Here is an 18,722-nt window from a genome sequence, read left to right as displayed (position 1 = left end):
GCCAGTGTGTCTATACTACACTACAACTTCACATAAACCATTTAAATGGTACGGTATCAATGTGACAAGGGAATTGATTGGCACAAGAGTCATTAGAATTTGCCTAATTTTATTAGTTAATGACTAATTTACAAATCCATGCTCTTTGCGTTTCTGTGTATATGATCATATGCACACTTTATGGAGGCTGCTCACCTATGAGGCTTTTCTCCGGCGGTGGAGCAACAATGAAGCCATTCTGGGAGTGCTTCTCAGACAGCTTCTCATACAGACCCAGGAAGTCACTGAACCGTCTCTTTACAGTGAAATGTTTGCTCCGGAACATTGGTAAATTGGTCTGGTTTAAAAGAGTAAAAAAGAATGAATGCCTGCGCATTTACAGCCCTACCTATACATATCAGACCTGTATTCAATTTGTCAATCTAAGGTAAGTTACAGATATGTGCTCATACATCTTTGCTCGCAGTCACGCCAAACAGCCTCTCTTGACATGCCAGGTCCTGTGAGACACTCCTAGCGTCAGGCTTCTTTTTTGGCAAAAAAGCGTCTTTGTCGCTACACAGTTCAACTCGGATGCACCATTAGACTATTTATTATTTATTGCAAAACAAAAAAGAGAAACCAAAAGTAGTTGCTTGGTTGGGCGCACTAATGAAATTTGTATAGATTTTAATTACTTAAAACTTAGCTTTTATTGCTTCACCTTCTTATATGCCCCCTTTATATGGGGATTACACAGCAAAACATAGAGGTTAAAATCAATACATACAAACATATAAGTGAAAAAAGAAAGAAGATATAAGTGTGAGAAGATTTAAAAAACGGTACTTCCACTATTACTCCAGCAGGTGTGGGAATGAAATTGTCAATGGAGCCCCTGAGAGTCTAACTTGTATTAATTAACAAATTCTCACAATGTGATACAACTTTAATTATACAGAAGGCCAGAAATTACAATTCAAAGAATTTATTCCATATATCGTATGTACCAGTTTTATAAATTTGAAATATTTATTGTATTTGTGGGAACCATAAATTAACCAGTTCAGATGTGAAAATCCATTTGTCACAATAAATGATTGCTGTGGATATGGTGTGTTTTTATTAGTGTGTGTTCACTCTTACTCTATATGTTTATAATGTTCTTTACTTTGATGTTTTATGCATATTAGTCTCATATACTGTATCACTGATATTTATTAGAGAAAGCAGGGGTAAGTGTCCCTAGCATGGGAAATTGTTAATCAAACGATGAATCATACATTTGTCTTATAACCCTGCATAAATATACGAGTAACAGACCAATCAGTCATGCAGTTGCCATTGTATTAAACACACTGATGTTCTCACTAAAGTGTTGTGGCAGCCTGTATTTCCCGCAGACATGAGATTCACTAGATAAGTATTCTTTTCTCAGTCTGCATCTATAGGTGGATATATTGTATCAGGATGTACAGGCCAATTCCCTTCCTATTACATGTAACTGATCTGTATCACTAAGATACTGTAGCCACCTGTGTTTACTCTCTTGTAACACAGGATTGATATTTTGTTACTTTGTTAATCTATCTTAGGCTGTATCTATGCTTCAGATAGAATGTATCAGGGCACATTAACCAGTTCCCTTCCTTTACATATCACTCATTAATATTTAAGGGCTGGTAAATATGCACTTAGTTACTGATAAACGAGTGGTCAGATTGTAACATTCACATGTGGGTACTTATTGGACAAATCAGCCTGGCAGTGCTGCTATGGCATTTAATTCTATTGACAGATTGCGTTCTGAGTGTTACACATTGACTGGTACCATACGTAACCACGCAGTATTGTTGCTAATGACAACAGCACATATTGGTCAGTTAATCACAATGCTCTCTGGGTGAATTACATATAGTCTCCTAGCTCCCTAACGACCAACACTGACACTTGACCTCATTTCTAGTAATCTCATTTCATAGGGGTGTCGGTGGGGGTCTAATAGAACTATCTTTCGGCGTTTCGGCTGGTTTTCCACACTCCTAATTTAAGCAAATGGTGTAGATTCTAATTTAGAAAGATAGTTCTATTAGACCCCCACGGACACCCCTATGAAATGAGATTACTAGAAATGAGGTCAAGTGTCAGTGTTGGTCGTTAGGGAGCTAGGAGACTATATGTAATTCACCCAGAGAGCATTGTGATTAACTGACCAATATGTGCTGTTGTCATTAGCAACAATACTGCGTGGTTACGTATGGTACCAGTCAATGTGTAACACTCAGAACGCAATCTGTCAATAGAATTAAATGCCATAGCAGCACTGCCAGGCTGATTTGTCCAATAAGTACCCACATGTGAATGTTACAATCTGACCACTCGTTTATCAGTAACTAAGTGCATATTTACCAGCCCTTAAATATTAATGAGTGATATGTAAAGGAAGGGAACTGGTTAATGTGCCCTGATACATTCTATCTGAAGCATAGATACAGCCTAAGATAGATTAACAAAGTAACAAAATATCAATCCTGTGTTACAAGAGAGTAAACACAGGTGGCTACAGTATCTTAGTGATACAGATCAGTTACATGTAATAGGAAGGGAATTGGCCTGTACATCCTGATACAATATATCCACCTATAGATGCAGACTGAGAAAAGAATACTTATCTAGTGAATCTCATGTCTGCGGGAAATACAGGCTGCCACAACACTTTTAGTGAGAACATCAGTGTGTTTAATACAATGGCAACTGCATGACTGATTGGTTTGTTACTCGTATATTTATGCAGGGTTATAAGACAAATGTATGATTCATCGTTTAATTAACAATTTCCCATGCTAGGGACACTTACCCCTGCTTTCTCTAATAAATATCAGTGATACAGTATATGAGACTAATATGCATAAAACATCAAAGTAAAGAACATTATAAACATATAGAGTAAGAGTGAACACACACTAATAAAAACACACCATATCCACAGCAATCATTTATTGTGACAAATGGATTTTCACATCTGAACTGGTTAATTTATGGTTCCCACAAATACAATAAATATTTCAAATTTATAAAACTGGTACATACGATATATGGAATAAATTCTTTGAATTGTAATTTCTGGCCTTCTGTATAATTAAAGTTGTATCACATTGTGAGAATTTGTTAATTAATACAAGTTAGACTCTCAGGGGCTCCATTAACAATTTCATTCCCACACCTGCTGGAGTAATAGTGGAAGTACCGTTTTTTAAATCTTCTCACACTTATATCTTCTTTCTTTTTTCACTTATATGTTTGTATGTATTGATTTTAACCTCTATGTTTTGCTGTGTAATCCCCATATAAAGGAGGCATATAAGAAGGTGAAGCAATAAAAGCTAAGTTTTAAGTAATTAAAATCTATACAAATTTCATTAGTGCGCCCAACCAAGCAACTACTTTTGGTTTCTCTTTTTTGTTTTGCATTAAATCTGAGTTGCATATGGGCTGCACCCCCTCATTATCATTTCTACTATTAGAGTGATACACTCCAATGGGGTTCTACTGGTTGATATAATCCAATTAGTTTATTGATTGCAAAGTGTGCAGATACATTTCTTTTCTATTTATTATTTATTACCAGTTATTTATATAGCGCACACATATTCCGCAGCTCTGTACAGAGAATATTTGCCCATTCACATCAGTCCCTGCCCCAGTGGAGCTTACAATCTATATTCCCTACCACATGTACACACACATTCACACTAGGGTTAATTTTTGTTGGGAGCCAATTAACCTACCAGTATATTTTTGGATTGTGGGTGGAAACCCACGCAAGTATGGGGAGAATATACAAACTCCACACAGTTAGGGCCATGGTGGGAATCGAACCCATGACCTCAGTGCTGTAAGGCAGTAATGCTAACCATTACACCATCCATAAGTGCCCCGACTATGCTGATTAATACCCCTTTTCCACTAAAGTCCTGGGTCTGACCCTGACTTATGCCAGGTACACAGTAGACGACATTGTTAACGATGTGGACGATTCACTTGTGGAGATCCACATCGTTAAAATCGTCCAGGGTGTACTCACTGTCGCTGACTACGCGAGCCATTGCACATTGTCGGCAACATCGTCCGACAGACCTGCATAGTTTAGTATGTACCCAGCATTTCCCCTTTTCCACTGCAGCGCAGACCCGGGATATTACACTGCACATCCAGACCCCCGGGTCATGGCCTTGGTCCTGACAGGCAACGCCCCCTCACCGAAGAGGTTATATGTGCGCTGTCCCGAGCCTCTGATGAGCACTTTCACTCAGCCCCGCTGCTGTCTGCATACCAGAGCAGACAGCGTGCGTTGTGTACCCCAACCTCCCACGGGACACTGCGGGTTGGGCTCTCCGCATGCTGTAAATGGGTCCCAGTACGGATGACACGGGTGACGTTTTCACACTGGACCTTAATCAAGGGTTTGGGTTTTTTTGAGACCCTTTTCCACTGTAAATAAAAAAGAAACAGGTTTGTCGAGGCAGTGGAAAAGGGGTATTATTTGGTAAGAGAAACTTGTATATCTGTGTGCGACTAAGCTTCTGAATCTAATTACGAAGTGCCACAATGCAGCGGCCATGGCTTTTTTCTACGTCAATTTTTTTGACAGAGAATCTTTTGAGCTTCATATACAGACTCAGTCGCACACGGACAGTGTCACATACAAACTTAATCAGCAGTCTCCCAGCGCATCCTAGTTGCATTGCATTGCGACTAAGACGCATTATGAGCAAACAAAGATGCCAAACGCTAGCGGAGTTGCATGGGAACTGGCAGCTCACTCACACCAGACATTTCCTCTTGTGTGGCATATTGAGGCTAGATGGATGAAGACACATCTGTACCTTGCATTGCATTAACTGGAAGGGGACCACAGTTCTTGATATGGCTCAGAACAGCGATCACTAAGAGGAAGGCTTTGTCTGTAAGCACTGCACTTCACCTAAATGCAGGATGGGCCATACGCACATCCTTCTCTATTCATGGTGTGTGTGTAGTGAATATAAATCAATCCTTATCAATAAACTACTACTGTGAGGGCTACATAGGAGTACACACCCTTGTTCTAACAGCAGTTTCTACTAGCTGTCACTATGCAGAAAGTTGTAGTCTAAAAGCAGCTAGGGGACTACAGCCTGTTTCCACAATAAATAGCAGCAGAACAAGTAACCACCATATTTAAAATGTATGGAAGAACACAAAAATGTCTCAGCATAAGAGAAAAACGGGGTTTTAATACCTACCGGTAAATCCCTTTCTCGTAGTCCATAAGGGATACTGGGGTTTACTTAACACGATGGGTATAAAAGGGGTCCTAAGGAGCCGGTGCATTTTAAATTTCTTCAACTGGGTGTGCTGGCTCCTCCCCTCTGTGCCCCCTCCCACAGGCAGTTATAAGTAAAATAGTGCCTGAAGGAGAAAGGACATACTTGATAGAAGGAACATAACAAGTGGTGAGATTCACGGGTGGTATTCATGTGACCGGCGGTCTGCTGACCGACAGTCACATGACCTCCTCCACCATCCCGCCGGCTCAGTATCCCGATGGTCGGCATGCCGACCAACAGGGACTATTTCCACTCGTGGGTGTCCACGACACCCATAGAGTGGGAATAACGGTCGCCACCGAGCCCTCAGCGTGGCGAGCGCAGCGAGCCCGCAAGGGGCTTGCTGCACTCTCCCCTCCCCGCCGGGATCCCGGCGTCGGTATGCTGCCGGGATCCCGGCGACGGTAAGCTGACCGGCGGTCAGGAGACCGCCGGTCAGCCATACTACACCCGAGATTCACACACCAGCACACCACAACATAAAACAACCAGCAAAGGCTGAAACAAAACAGCAACAGCTGAACAGGTAACTTTTGGAAAAGAAAAAACCTGCAAAGAAATCAATGCACTGAGGTGGGCGCCCAGTATCCCTTACGGACTACGAGAAAGGTATTTACCGGTAGGTATTAAAATCCCATTTTCTCTGGCATCTGTAAGGGATACTGGGGTTTATGTAATACGATGGGGACGTCCCAAAACATCCAGAATGTGCGGACACGCCTGCAGTACCGCCTGCCCAAACTTGGTATGCTCTTTGGCCAGGGTATCAAACTTGTAGAACTTCACAAAGGTGTTCTTCTCCGACCAGGTAGCAGCTTGGCATAGTTGCAAGGCTGAGACACCACTGGCAGCCGCCCAGGAAGACCCCACTGATTTTGTAGCGTGGGCCTTCAGAGACTGTGGAACAGGCAAGGCTGCCGACCAACAGGGACTATTTCCACTCGTGGGTGTCCACGACACCCATAGAGTGGGAATAGCGGTCGCCACCGAGCCCGCAGCGTGGCGGGCGCAGCGAGCCCGCAAGGGGCTTGCTGCACTCTCCCCTCCCCGCCGGGATCCCGGCGTCGGTATGCTGCCGGGATCCCGGCGACGGTAAGCTGACCGGCGGTCAGGAGACCGCCGGTCAGCCATACTACACCCGAGATTCACACACCAGCACACCACAACATAAAACAACCAGCAAAGGCTGAAACAAAACAGCAACAGCTGAACAGGTAACTTTTGGAAAAGAAAAAACCTGCAAAGAAATCAATGCACTGAGGTGGGCGCCCAGTATCCCTTACGGACTACGAGAAAGGTAGTTACCGGTAGGTATTAAAATCCCATTTTCTCTGGCATCTGTAAGGGATACTGGGGTTTATGTAATACGATGGGGACGTCCCAAAACATCCAGAATGTGCGGACACGCCTGCAGTACCGCCTGCCCAAACTTGGTATGCTCTTCGGCCAGGGTATCAAACTTGTAGAACTTCACAAAGGTGTTCTTCTGCGACCAGGTAGCAGCTTGGCATAGTTGCAAGGCTGAGACGCCACTGGCAGCCGCCCAGGAAGACCCCACTGATTTTGTAGCGTGGGCCTTCAGAGACTGTGGAACAGGCAAGGCTGCCGACACATAGGCCTGTTGGATAGTCAACCTAATCCAACAAGCAACGGACTACTTAGAAGCAGGGCAACCCTTTTTCTGCGCATCATATAGCATAAACAAGGAATCAGTCTTACTGGTCCGAGCAGTTTTCTTGACAAAGAGCTTCAAGGCTCTCACAGCATCTAACGACTCCGGAGGAGCAGATGTACAAGAACCTGACAGGACTACAATCGGTTGATTCAAGTGGAATGCAGAGACAACCTTCGGCAGGAAAAGCTGTCTAGTCATGAGCTCAGCTCTGTCCTTGTAAAGGACCAAGTAAGGACTGTTACACGATAAGGCCCCTAGTTCTGAGACAAGCCTAGCAGAAGCCAGGGCCAGCATCATCACTGTCTTCCACGTGAGGTACTTATCTTCTACCGTCATCAAAGGTTCAAACCAGGAGGACTGTAGAAATTCCAACACCACATTCAAGTCCCAGGGTGCCGTGGGTGGCACAATGGAGGTTGTATGTGGAGACCTCCCTGCATGAAGGTCTGAACTTCTGGCAACACTGGGGGTAATTCAGAGTTGATCGCAGCAGTAAATTTGTTAGCAGTTGGGCAAAACCATGTGCACTGCAAGGGGGGGGGGGGGGGGCAGATATAACATTTGCAGAGAGAGTTAGATTTGGGTGGGTTATTTTGTTTCTGTGCAGGGTAAATAATACTGGCTGCTTTATTTTTACACTGCAATTTAGATTTCAGTTTGAGCACACCCCACCCAAATCTAACTCTCTCTGCACATGTTATATCTGCCCCCCTGCAGCGCACATGGTTTTGCCCAACTGCTAACAAATTTGCTGCTGCAATCAAATCTGAATTAGGCCCACTGTCAACTTCTTCTGGAAGAAAATTGAGAGAGCTGAAATCTGGACCTTAAGGGAACCCCAGACATAAGCCCTTATCCACACCAGCCTGCAGGAAACATAAGAAACGTCCAAAGTGGAACTCTGCAGGTAGATGTGTGTGTTCCTGGCACAATCTCCTCCAGATATGATGATAGTGTTTTGACGTTACAGGTTTTCTGTCCTGAACCATGGTTGCAATAACCTTCTTGGAAATGCCTTTGCGAGCTAGGATGTTCCGCTCAACCTCTATGTCGTCCAACAAAGTCGCCATAAGTCCGGGTAGATGAATGGGCCTTGCTGCAGAAGATCATTTCTCATCGGCAGAGGCCAAGGGTCTGTCTCGGACATGTCCAGAAGATCTGCGTACAATGCGCTCCGAGGCCAATCCTGGGCAATCAGAAATGCCTGGACTCCCTGATTCCTGATTTGTTTGAGCACCCTCGGGAGCACCGGAATCGGAGGAAACATGCAGACCAACCGATAAGGCCAAGGAGATGTCAGCGTGTCTATTGCCCTCGCTTGAGGGTCCCTGGTTCTTGAGCAATACTAGGGAAGCTTCTTGTTGAGTCGAGAAGCCATCAAGTCTATCGGTGGGCAGCCCCACAAGTCGATCTGTTGAAACACAATGGTGGAGCCCCAACTCTCCTGGGTGGAGATCGTGGCAACTGAGGAAATCCACTTCCCAGTTGTCAAATACCGGAATGAAGCTTGCGGACATTGCTCTTGAGTTTCGTTCTGCGCAGAGGAGTATTTTTGACACCTCTCGCATGCAGGCTCTGATTTTTGTCCCGCCTTGTCGATTTATGTAAGCCACTGCCGTGGCGTTGTCCGACTGAACTTGGATCGCCCGATCCCTGAGCAGAGGAGGCCTGAAGCAGAGCCTTGTAGATCGCCCGAAGTTCTAGAATGTTGATTGTAAGAAGGGCTTTGTGGGTTTACCACATGCCCTGGAACTGAGCCCCATGGGTGACAGCTCCCCATCCTCTCAGACTCGCATCTGTCGTGAGGAGGATCCAATTCTGAATCCCAAAACTGTGACCTTCCAGTAAGTTGGAGGACTGCAACCACTACAGGAGGGAGATCCTGGCCTGAGGTGACAGACGAATTATCCAGTGCATCTGAAGATGTGATCCGGACCACTTGCTCAGGAGATCCAATTAAAACGTTCTGGCATGGAACCTTCCGTATTGAATGGCTTCGTAGGAGGTCACCATCTTTCCCAACAACTTTAAGCATAGATGAATGTATATTTGAGGCGGCCGTAGGACTAGTCGCACCATCTCCTGAAGTGTTCTCGCTTTGTCCTCCGGGAGGAACACTTTCTGGGCCACAGTATCCAGCCACATTCCCAGGAACAGGAGCCGCTGAGTTGGCTCCAAGTGGGACTTCTGTAAATTGAGGATCCACCCGTGGTGTGACAGAAGTTGGATAGTGCGGTCTATATGGAGCAATAAAAGTTCCCTGGATCTTGCCTTTATCAGGAGATCGTCCAGATAAGGGACAATATTGATCCCCTGGACCCGGAGTTGGAACATCATCTCCGCCATCATCTTGGTGAATACCCTCGGAGCTGTGGATAGACCGAAGGATAGCGCCTGGAACTGGTAGTGATCGTTCAGCAGGGCAAACCGCAGGTAAGCGTGGTGAGGCGGTCAAATTGGGATATGGAGATAAGCGTCCTTTATATCCAGAGAGGCCATGAACTCCCGTTCTTCCAGGCTCGCAATCACTGCTCTCAAGGATTCCATCTTGAACTTGCAAACCTTGAGGTAAGGGTTCAAAGATTTTAGATTCCGAATGGGTCTTACAGAACCGTCCAGTTTCGGTACCACAAACAGGTTGGAGTAGTAAACCTTTCCCTGTTGTAGCAGTGGTACTGGAACAATGACGTGGGACTAGACCAACTTTTGGATCGCTTGTTACAGCGTAACCAGTGTATCCTCCAAAGCTGGTAAGCCTGATTTGAAAAATCGTTGGGGAGGAGCGCTGTCGAACTCCAGCTTGTAGACCTGGGAAATGAGGTCCCTTACCCAGGTATCCTGGCAGGAGTCGTCCCAGATGCGGCTGAAGTGACGCAGACGAGCTCCTACCTCGAGATCCCCTCGGGGTGGGGAGGCACAGTCATGCTGAGGCTTTTGTGGAAGCTGAACTGGTTGCTTGGTTCCTGGGAAACAGCAGCAGTTGGTTTTCTTGTCTTACCTCTAGTGCCTCGTGCCGCATTGGAGGAAATTTTGGCTCTTGATCTGAATCTGGTGGTCCGAAAGGACTGGTTAGATGGCCCCATAGAGGAACGCCTTGCCGGCGGGGCCCCAGAGGAATTCCCTGCAATAACCTTAGAAATCCATGTATCTAACTCAACCCCGAACAGCCACTCCCCTGAGGAAGGGAGAGACTCCACACTGCGCTTGGAATCCGCGCGCGCTGACACTAGCATGGTAGTAGTTCTAGCATTAATAGTGCCTATCTCCTTGAGAGTCACACAGCACGTGTACAGTGTCTTGAATGTGATTGATGAGGGTCACCGTAGTGACCAGGGGCATATCTCCTGCAAGGCCCTCCTGAATTTGAGTGGCCCAGTTATGGATGGCATGAGACATCCAGCAACCCGCTATCACAGGTCTTTATTTACATAGCGGGTGGCATGTCACAAACTTCAGTGTAGTTTCTATTTTCCTATCCCCAGGGTCCATGAGCTCAAAGGACCCATGGGCCGGCAATACCACCTTATTAGAGAGGCGGGAGACTGAGACATCTACGGCTGGGGGTTCTTCCCAATGTTTCCTACCTTCCGGTGTAAATGGGAAAGAGCGTAAAAACCGCCTTATAACCTGATATCTTTTATCAGGATTTTTCCAAGCTTGTTTAAAAACCTCATCTAGTTCCGGAGAATCAGGGAAGGCAATACTGAGCTTTTTCTGCGCTAGGAAGAACGACTGCGGTGCAGCAGCGTCTTCCAAAGTGATTTTTAATACATCCCTGATAGCAAGAATGAGGAGCTCAATACCCTGTGTAGAAGTGGAATCTTCTATATCCGGTTCCAATTCCTCCCCCTCCTCCTGAATATCCTCATCAGAGTCTGACAGTAGAGCAGGCAGCCCACGTTTAAGTGGCCCTGAACTAGTGAGGGGAGGCTGTCTTTCATCAGCCTTAGCAGCCAGGTCTGCAACAGCCTGTTGCAGTTGTTGTGTTGTCTGTTTATTAGCATTGAGCTGAGATGACATGTCTGCCATCATAGACTTTATGGCACCGAGCCAGGATGGCTCCTGACCTTCCCCCCCAGTCTCCACTCTAACTCGGGAAGACTGACTGCATTGGTCACAGGATAGGGAACCAGTGGTAGAAAGGGAGAATCTGGTGTTACAAACCCTGCATAATGCGTGTTTGACCATAATTACAGTAACACACACAGACAAGTACAACAACAAGCCTGCCCTTGCTGCCTGTGAGATGGAGACCTAGAGTGAGAGGAGGACAGCACACCCCAGCCTGTCAGACTCAGGAAATCTGCAGGCTGAATATATATCACAGTAAAAACTGGATTACTTATCCTTGTACCAGTTTCCTGTGTATCCCAGAGTACCTGGAGGAGCTGTGTGTCCTTGCTGCTGCTGCTGTAGGCAGAGGAAGGCGCCAAAATGCAGCTGGTCCCGCTCTGAGTAAGCTCCGCTCCCTGTAATGGGACCAGAGCTACATAGAATCTTTATACTGGCAAAGTCTCCATACACTGTGCAAACATCACAATAGCTGTTAGTTTGCACTACCGCTGCCAGTGCTAACAGGGGGTCCCCATAGCGAGGACCTTGGCTTGTACTCGCCACTCTTCTTACCTTCAGGCTATGTTAGGGGTGTGTGGCGTGCTGCGATTGCGACCGCCAAGGCGCAGTGCCCCGCGGAACAAACAACCTCTTAGGACGGTGGTCCTGCAGCGGGGAAGCCGCTCTGATGCCTTACAGAGTCCGGTAACCGTCCCCCTCTAACTCCCACGGTGCAGGTATACTGTTGCCCAGACAGTATACTGAAAATAATAAAGTTTAAAAGAAACTGAAGAAAAATCCTCTGGAGCTCCCAGAGTGTGCATCATCTCCTGAGGGCACTTTTTTCTAAACTGCCTGTGGGAGGGAGCATAGAGGGGAGGAGCATGCACACCCAGTCGAAGAAATTTAAAGTGCACCGGCTCCTTTGGACCCCTTCTATACCCATCGTATTAAGTAAACCCCAGTATCCCTTATGGATGCCAGAGAAATAATATAAAGATAACAAATGTTTATATGGACTGCACAAAACACATAGAAAGAGTATGTTTTTTGTTTAGCAAGTGTAGGCCCCCCAAGCAGAAATGCTAGAGTAAGGGAAATATAAAATACATGAACACCCAGTCTCTCGTCTTACTGATTTCTTTCTTTTCTGCTGCTTACCTGCGTGGAAACTTGATATGCTACATATGCATTCATACCATCACCTAATGGAAAGGAACCATTATTAGCCTTTTCACAATAGGAATTACTGCCACACAGAAATTATGAAAGAAAAGATACAAAGACCAACCCCAGGATTTCCCCTGTATTTAGATTGCTATTAGAAAATTAAGAGGGTTAACTGAATTCAATAATTTCATGCATGCATTACATTTGACACCACAGGCTAATGCATAATGTGTACCTTGTAGGCAGCCAACAATCATTCAGGCATTTGCTTTGTAGCCTTACACCAAGTGGTGATCAGTCACAGGAGAGGCCACAATGTGAACCCATGTGTACAAAGTGTCCATTTTCTCTATATTATAAACTACTACTGTCTGCATTAGAGAATTGAGATAATGGTATGAGTTATCTGGTTGGTTCGGTTTTGTAAGCCTGATGATGGTTATAAAATATGTTACTTTCTGGTAGAAATAGAATATAAATTGTGCCCTGGAACATTATCTTGCCACTTGCCTAAATGCTGATAGGTTGGAATCTCCATTATATTCAAAAAGACAGGACTATTAGATTAATGATTTGTGATGGGTCCTACCCTTCTCACTGTGTACACTTTAATTGAGATTGATGCTACAACTTATGCTAACACAGTCATCTCCAGATGACTAAGACTCCTACTAGGATCACATTTTGCTACTCACCCTTACTTCTGATAGCCGAGACTATTTGGATTCCCTCATCTCCACTGAGGAGGTGGAAGATGCTATTAAGTCCTTTCCTAATGATAAGGCCCGACGTGTGGAAGGTCTACCTATTGAATTATATAAAACTCATCTTGGTAATTTTGTCCCTAAATTGTTAGAAAAGAGGATTTTGGTACTTACCGATAAATACATTTCTCTGAATCCTCTAGGGGACACTGGAGCATTCTTAGACATTAGGGGTGTGAAGCTTGCAACCGGAGGTGTGGCACAATCTAAAAATTAGCATTGTCTGCACAGCCGGCTCCTCCCCCTTCACATCCCTCCTCCCTCAGTTTGAAAAATTTGACTGAGAGAATAGGACATGACACTATAGCACATGGCGAGGAACCGAACCGTACAACATATCAAACAGCATCCAAGAACTCTTAACCGAATAACCAACGCTGTTTGCACGAACTGTTTTAACAAGAACTTTGAACACAGCAGGTTGACAGCACCGAGGCTGGCGTCCAGTGTCCCCTAGAGGATTCAGAGAAATGGATTTATCGGTAAGTACCAAAATCCTCTTTTCTCTTTCATCCACTAGGGGACACTGAAGCATTCTTAGACATTAGGGGACGTACCAAAGTTATCCCCCAGGGAGGGAGTGCTGTCGATGGCCTGTTAAACTAAACGTCCGAACTTAGAGTCTCCGGACGCAAAGGTATCAAACTTGTAAAAGTTCGCGAACATGTGGTCTAAGGACCACGTCGCCGCTCTGTAAAGTTGAGTAGTGGAAGCACCTCTGACAGCCGCCCATGAGGCACCCACTGATCGGGTGGTATGAGCACCCGTCCGAACCAGAACCTGTTTACCACAGGAAATATAAGCTTGCCGAATGGCAATTCTAATCCATCTAGACAAAGACTGTTGAGATGCTGGCCAACTCTTCTGTGGCCCATCATAAAGACAAACAAAAGGTCCGACTCTCTGAAGGACGACATAACTTTTACGCACTCCTGTAAAGCTGAGGACACGTCCCCATCTGCGAGACCCGGAAAGATGGGACCACAAGTGGCTGGTTTACGGGAAACCCCGAAACAACCCTAGGAAGGAAAACTGCTCTTGTACGGAGTTCTGCCCTATCCTCATGAAAAATTAAAAAGGGACTCTTACACGTTGAGGCTCCCAACTCAGAAAACCCGCCTGGCCGAAGCCAAGGCAAGCAATAATGTGACCATCCAAGGGAGATACGTCAGGTCTGTTCTTGCTAACGGCTCAAAAATTGGTGATCACCAAATTTCCAACATTCAATTTAAGTCCCAATGCGCAGCGGGAGGATGAAAAGGGGGTTGGATCCTCAGAACCCCCTGTAAAAAGGTTTGAACCGCTGGCAAGGATGCTACCCGCTGTTGAAATAGGATGGAGAGAGCCGAAGCTTGAACCTTCAGAGAGCCCAGCCTCAGTCCTATATCTAGACCGGTCTGAAGGAAAGTAGAAGTCTGGATAAGTGGAAGTTCGTCGAATTCCACCCACGTTCTTGCTATTTCTTAAGATCAGGGATTCAATAGCCACGCCGGTAAACGCAGCCTGTCTGGGCGGTGGAACTGTCCCGGAGATAGCAGGTCCTCTCTCTCTGAAGTAACCGCCAAGGATCTTCCGCTAGTAACCCTCGCAGGTCGGGGTACCAACTCCTACGGGGCCAATCTGTTCGATGAGAATTGCCCACACTCATCCTCTGTTCAACCTTGTCAGAACTCTTGGTATGAGTGGGAAAGGTGGGAAGATGTAAACCTTCTTGTAACACCAAGGTTAACGCGTCCACTCTGCAGCTGGATCTCTTGTCCTGGACACATATCTGGGTAGCTGATGGTTTTTCCGAGACGCCATTAGGTCGACTTGAGGTATACCCTCAAAAATCCGTGGATGTAGGCACCACTCTCCCGGATGCATGTCTTGTTGACTAAGATAATCTGCTTCCCAGTGTTCCACACCTGGAATGAACACTGCTGAGAGGAAGATGTTTCGCCTTTCTGTCCACAACAAGATCCTTGTGGCTGCCTTTATTGCCATCCTGCTCTTTGTTCCTCCTTGACGGTTTATATAAGCCGTCGTCGTGACAGTGTCCGACTGTATCTTGACGTGTTGACCCGTGACCAGGTCTTCGGCTAAGAGAAGCGCATTGTGTACTGCTCTCCATTCGAGTATGTTTATTGGTAGGCTGCTCTTTAGTAATGTCCATCTGTCCTGAAACTGATGGTCCTCGAAGACGGCACCCCAACCTCTGAGACTGGCATCCGTCCATGTGTCTCTACCAAATCCTGTAGTAGTGCATGGCTGTGACCGGCTCCCTAGCGCCAATCCTCGTATGAATGGCCTTTCCTGGTATCACCTTGTCAGGATCCTCCAAACCCAAATGCCGAATCTCCTGCCTGCTGCGAGACTCTTGTGCAACGACCATCAAATTAAGGAGGGTCGTATGCGTGGTGGAAGCTGGATTCTCCAATGGAGCAGCTAGTGTGAACCTGCTCCCTGAGCAATGAGGTTCAACTGGAATGGTCGGGAATGAAGTCTGCCGTTGGAGAACGTTGAACGATACCACCATCTTCCTGAGAAGTTGTACACAGGGATATAGAGAAACCGTTTGTGTCCTCAGTACCTGAGCCACTAATCTTTGTAAGTCCTGGACCTCAGTCTCCAGTAGGAATACTCTCAAACGTACCGTGTCCAAGATGAGATCGAGGAATTGAATCCGCTGAGTTGGTATAAGGTCAGATTTCTGGAAATTCACAATCCATCCATGTTGAACGAGAAAGTGATGAGATGTCTGAACATCTCTGATCAGCTGTTCTTGAGACGATGCCTTGATCAGTAGATCGTCTAGATAAGGTATAATCATGACCCCCGACCGTCTCAATCTTGCAACCATGACTGCCATAATCTTCGTAAAGATTCTTAGGGCTGATGATAGACCGAACGGCAAGACCCTGAATCGGTAGTGATCCGTCACCAGTGCGAATCCTAAGTAAGCCTGGTGAGGAGTCCAGATTGGGATATGCAGATATGCATCCTTTATGTCCATGGATACCATGAACTCGCCCCGTTTCAAACCTGCAATGACCGATTGGATTGATTCCATCTTGAATTTGTAGACCCTTAGAAACTGGTTTAAAACTCATTAAATTTAGTATTGGTCTGACCGTCCCGTCTGGCTTCGGCACGACAAAAAGATTGTAATAGAAACCCGTTCCTCTCAGAGAGGCTGGAACCTGGGTAATGACTTCCGACCGTAGCAATTTTTGAATTGCTGTCAGTAATGTTTTTGCTTTGTGAGGGCACTGAGGCAATACCATCATAAAAAGACTGACTGTGAGGCCTCTGTTGAAAATCCAGTTTGTACCCCTGGGGGATTACGTCGTTTATCCAAAGTTCTGGTGAGGTTTCGGCTCAGACGTCACGAAAACCTTCCAGACGTGCGCCCACCAAGGGAGACCCCAGGTGATCTGGTAGGCCGTCCTGCCACAGTTTTGTCAGCAGGTTTACCCTGCTTTCTGGTCGTTGTCTGTGAACAGCCTCTACCTCTGGCTCTATGTGTTTGTGTACCGAAAACCCCCTCCTCGGGCTTGAAGGGACTACGATCTAAATGAATTAAACATTGGTCCCGAATAACCTCTCCTAACCTGTGGAGTGGTTCTCGTATTAAGGAGTAGGAAGGAAGGGGGACCTCCCTGCCGTAGCTCGTGAAATCCACTTGTCCAACTCTGGCCCGAAAAGCACTTCACCCCTAAAGGGGATGGATTCCACTGCCTTCTTGGTGTCAGAGCCTCCCTGTATGCAGAGAAGCACGATGCTATCCCACTAATATCCTATGAGGCTTGACACAAGTCTGAAGCTGATTCTCTAAGGCATTCCGGCAGTTGGGTAATTTCTTCCAAGCTATTTTCCTCCTCAATAGCCTGTACAATACGTCCAGACCAAGCTCTCATGGCCTTGTTAACTCAAGCAAAGACGCTCGTAGGTCTCTGTGCTGCACCTGCTGCTACAAAAAAATTGACCTTAAAGCCGTGTCAATCTTACTGTCTGAAGCACTTTAAGGTCGTTACATTAGGTATTGGTAAGATTGTCTCCTTTGACAACCTTTCTAGAGATTTAAACTCTAGCAGTTTAGCATCTTAAGCGCTTTTATAAGGAAATCTAGACCCGTAACCTCTGGGTCCTCCTCCTGAGTATTGACATCAAAGTCTCAATTAAGTCGCCTTAATGTATGACCAGACCCCTCTCCGACTAGAATTGTGAGGTGTCTCTGACCGCCTTGCGCCATTATTTATTGTACGCTGGCGGTGTTAAGTTAAACAGAAATTCTCCCTAGCTTTGAAATCCCTCAGCCCCGTCGGACTGATGTCTGCGGGATTCTTCTCTTGGGATTATTTGCCAGGGCTTGTTCCCATGCCCCTGTTGGAATACCGCTCCCGGGTTTAGCGTCCTTATGAATCGCATATCCCGGAGCTGCCCCCGTAGTGTTATTACACTTGTTTGTGGTGCTTTAACCACTGAGCACACCGTAAAGCTTTTCCACCTTTTATAATAGGAATGGAAACACCATAACGGATGATGGGCGAAAGGTACACTGGATACACCTGGTTGATTTTTTTTTTTTTTTTAAATTATAAAATATCATACTAAAAAAATAAAATAAAAAAATTATTTTAACATTAGCTTTGTTGCAACCCCCGCACACCCAACTGTTTTTCAGCTGTGAGGCCGGGTTTGTGATCCAGTCGTTTCTTTTATTCTCTCAGGATCTGTGTATCAGAAGTCCTTTGAAAATATAGATTATCCTCATTAAAAACACATTGAAAATCCATTGCAGCAGAGCCTAAATTCCCAGTAGAGGGAGCAACATCTTTCTATTATAAAGAATCCCTCCCTCCATCCTGATTTGCTGTCCCTAGTGGGGCGTCAGCTAACCTGTTGGCGCCTCTTCTGTATTGAAAGATGGCCACCACTGAAAATTTTTGATCACTTCATTAAAACAACCTTAGCACCCCTTCAGCATGTTTAAGCTTCTGTTTGGGGCTTTTAATGTGTTGGTGCCTCCTGATGAGCCACTGAGGCTTTAGCATGCCGCTGTCATAGTTTCCCCCCCCCCCCCCCCCCGCTTAGCCCACCGTGCCCTTTGTACTAGTGCGACAGTGGGAGGTTTGCAGGGGCATAGTACATGGCGAGCATTGGGGAGCCACGGCTTCCAGCCGCTACCTCACTGCCAGCGAAGGGAGATGGGGCGGCTGTGGAAGAGACCGGCAAGGCTGCGGCTTCCAGCCGCGAAATGTCCCGGCATCACCTGAAGGGGGAGCGGAGGGGGCAGCCGCGTTACGTCCTCCTCCGAGACCGAAGGCAGCGGATTGCAGAGACCGGTGGGACTGCCGCCTCCAGCTGCAAGATGTCCCGGCGTCAGCGGAAGGAAGGGAGGCGGAGGGGGAAGCTGCGTTGCTTCCACCTCCGATAATGAAAGCAGCTAGGCGATCGCGGAGACCGGCGGGACTGATGGTTCCCAGCCGCGAGGTGTCCTGCGCCAGTGGAGGGAGGGAGGGGGACGACGGGGGAAGCTGCGCTGCAGAGCCAGGGCTTAGAGCCAGAAGACAGCAGCGTGAAGAGCGTGAGGCGCGGGTCTTGGTGGCGGGGGTAAGTGCCGGTGGGACTGCTGCCTGGTGAGATTAACTAGGGCCCTTAACAACCAGTACTCACTGCCCGTGATCCTGTGCTGCTCTGTGCTCAGGATTTTCTGCGGAGAGATGCAGG

The 18,722-nt window shown here is 46.4% G+C and overlaps 1 protein-coding gene across 1 annotated transcript in view; it reads right to left on the bottom strand.

Annotated features, from left to right (window-relative positions):
• Positions 1–18,722, bottom strand: part of SNX1 (sorting nexin 1) — a 144,591-nt gene that overhangs the window by 58,427 nt on the left and 67,442 nt on the right. Inside the window, exons 5-6 of the mRNA XM_063926341.1 lie at positions 12,238–12,281; positions 196–337 (exon numbers count right to left, since the gene is read on the bottom strand). Coding sequence (XP_063782411.1) covers positions 196–337; positions 12,238–12,281 — 186 coding nt within the window. The remainder of the gene's footprint in view (positions 1–195; positions 338–12,237; positions 12,282–18,722) is intronic.

Source organism: Pseudophryne corroboree, chromosome 6, assembly GCF_028390025.1.
Source record: "Pseudophryne corroboree isolate aPseCor3 chromosome 6, aPseCor3.hap2, whole genome shotgun sequence".
Lineage (NCBI taxonomy): Eukaryota > Metazoa > Chordata > Amphibia > Anura > Myobatrachidae > Pseudophryne > Pseudophryne corroboree.
Note: the sequence above shows the minus strand (reverse complement) of the source record. Positions and strands in the feature narration are given on the sequence as shown.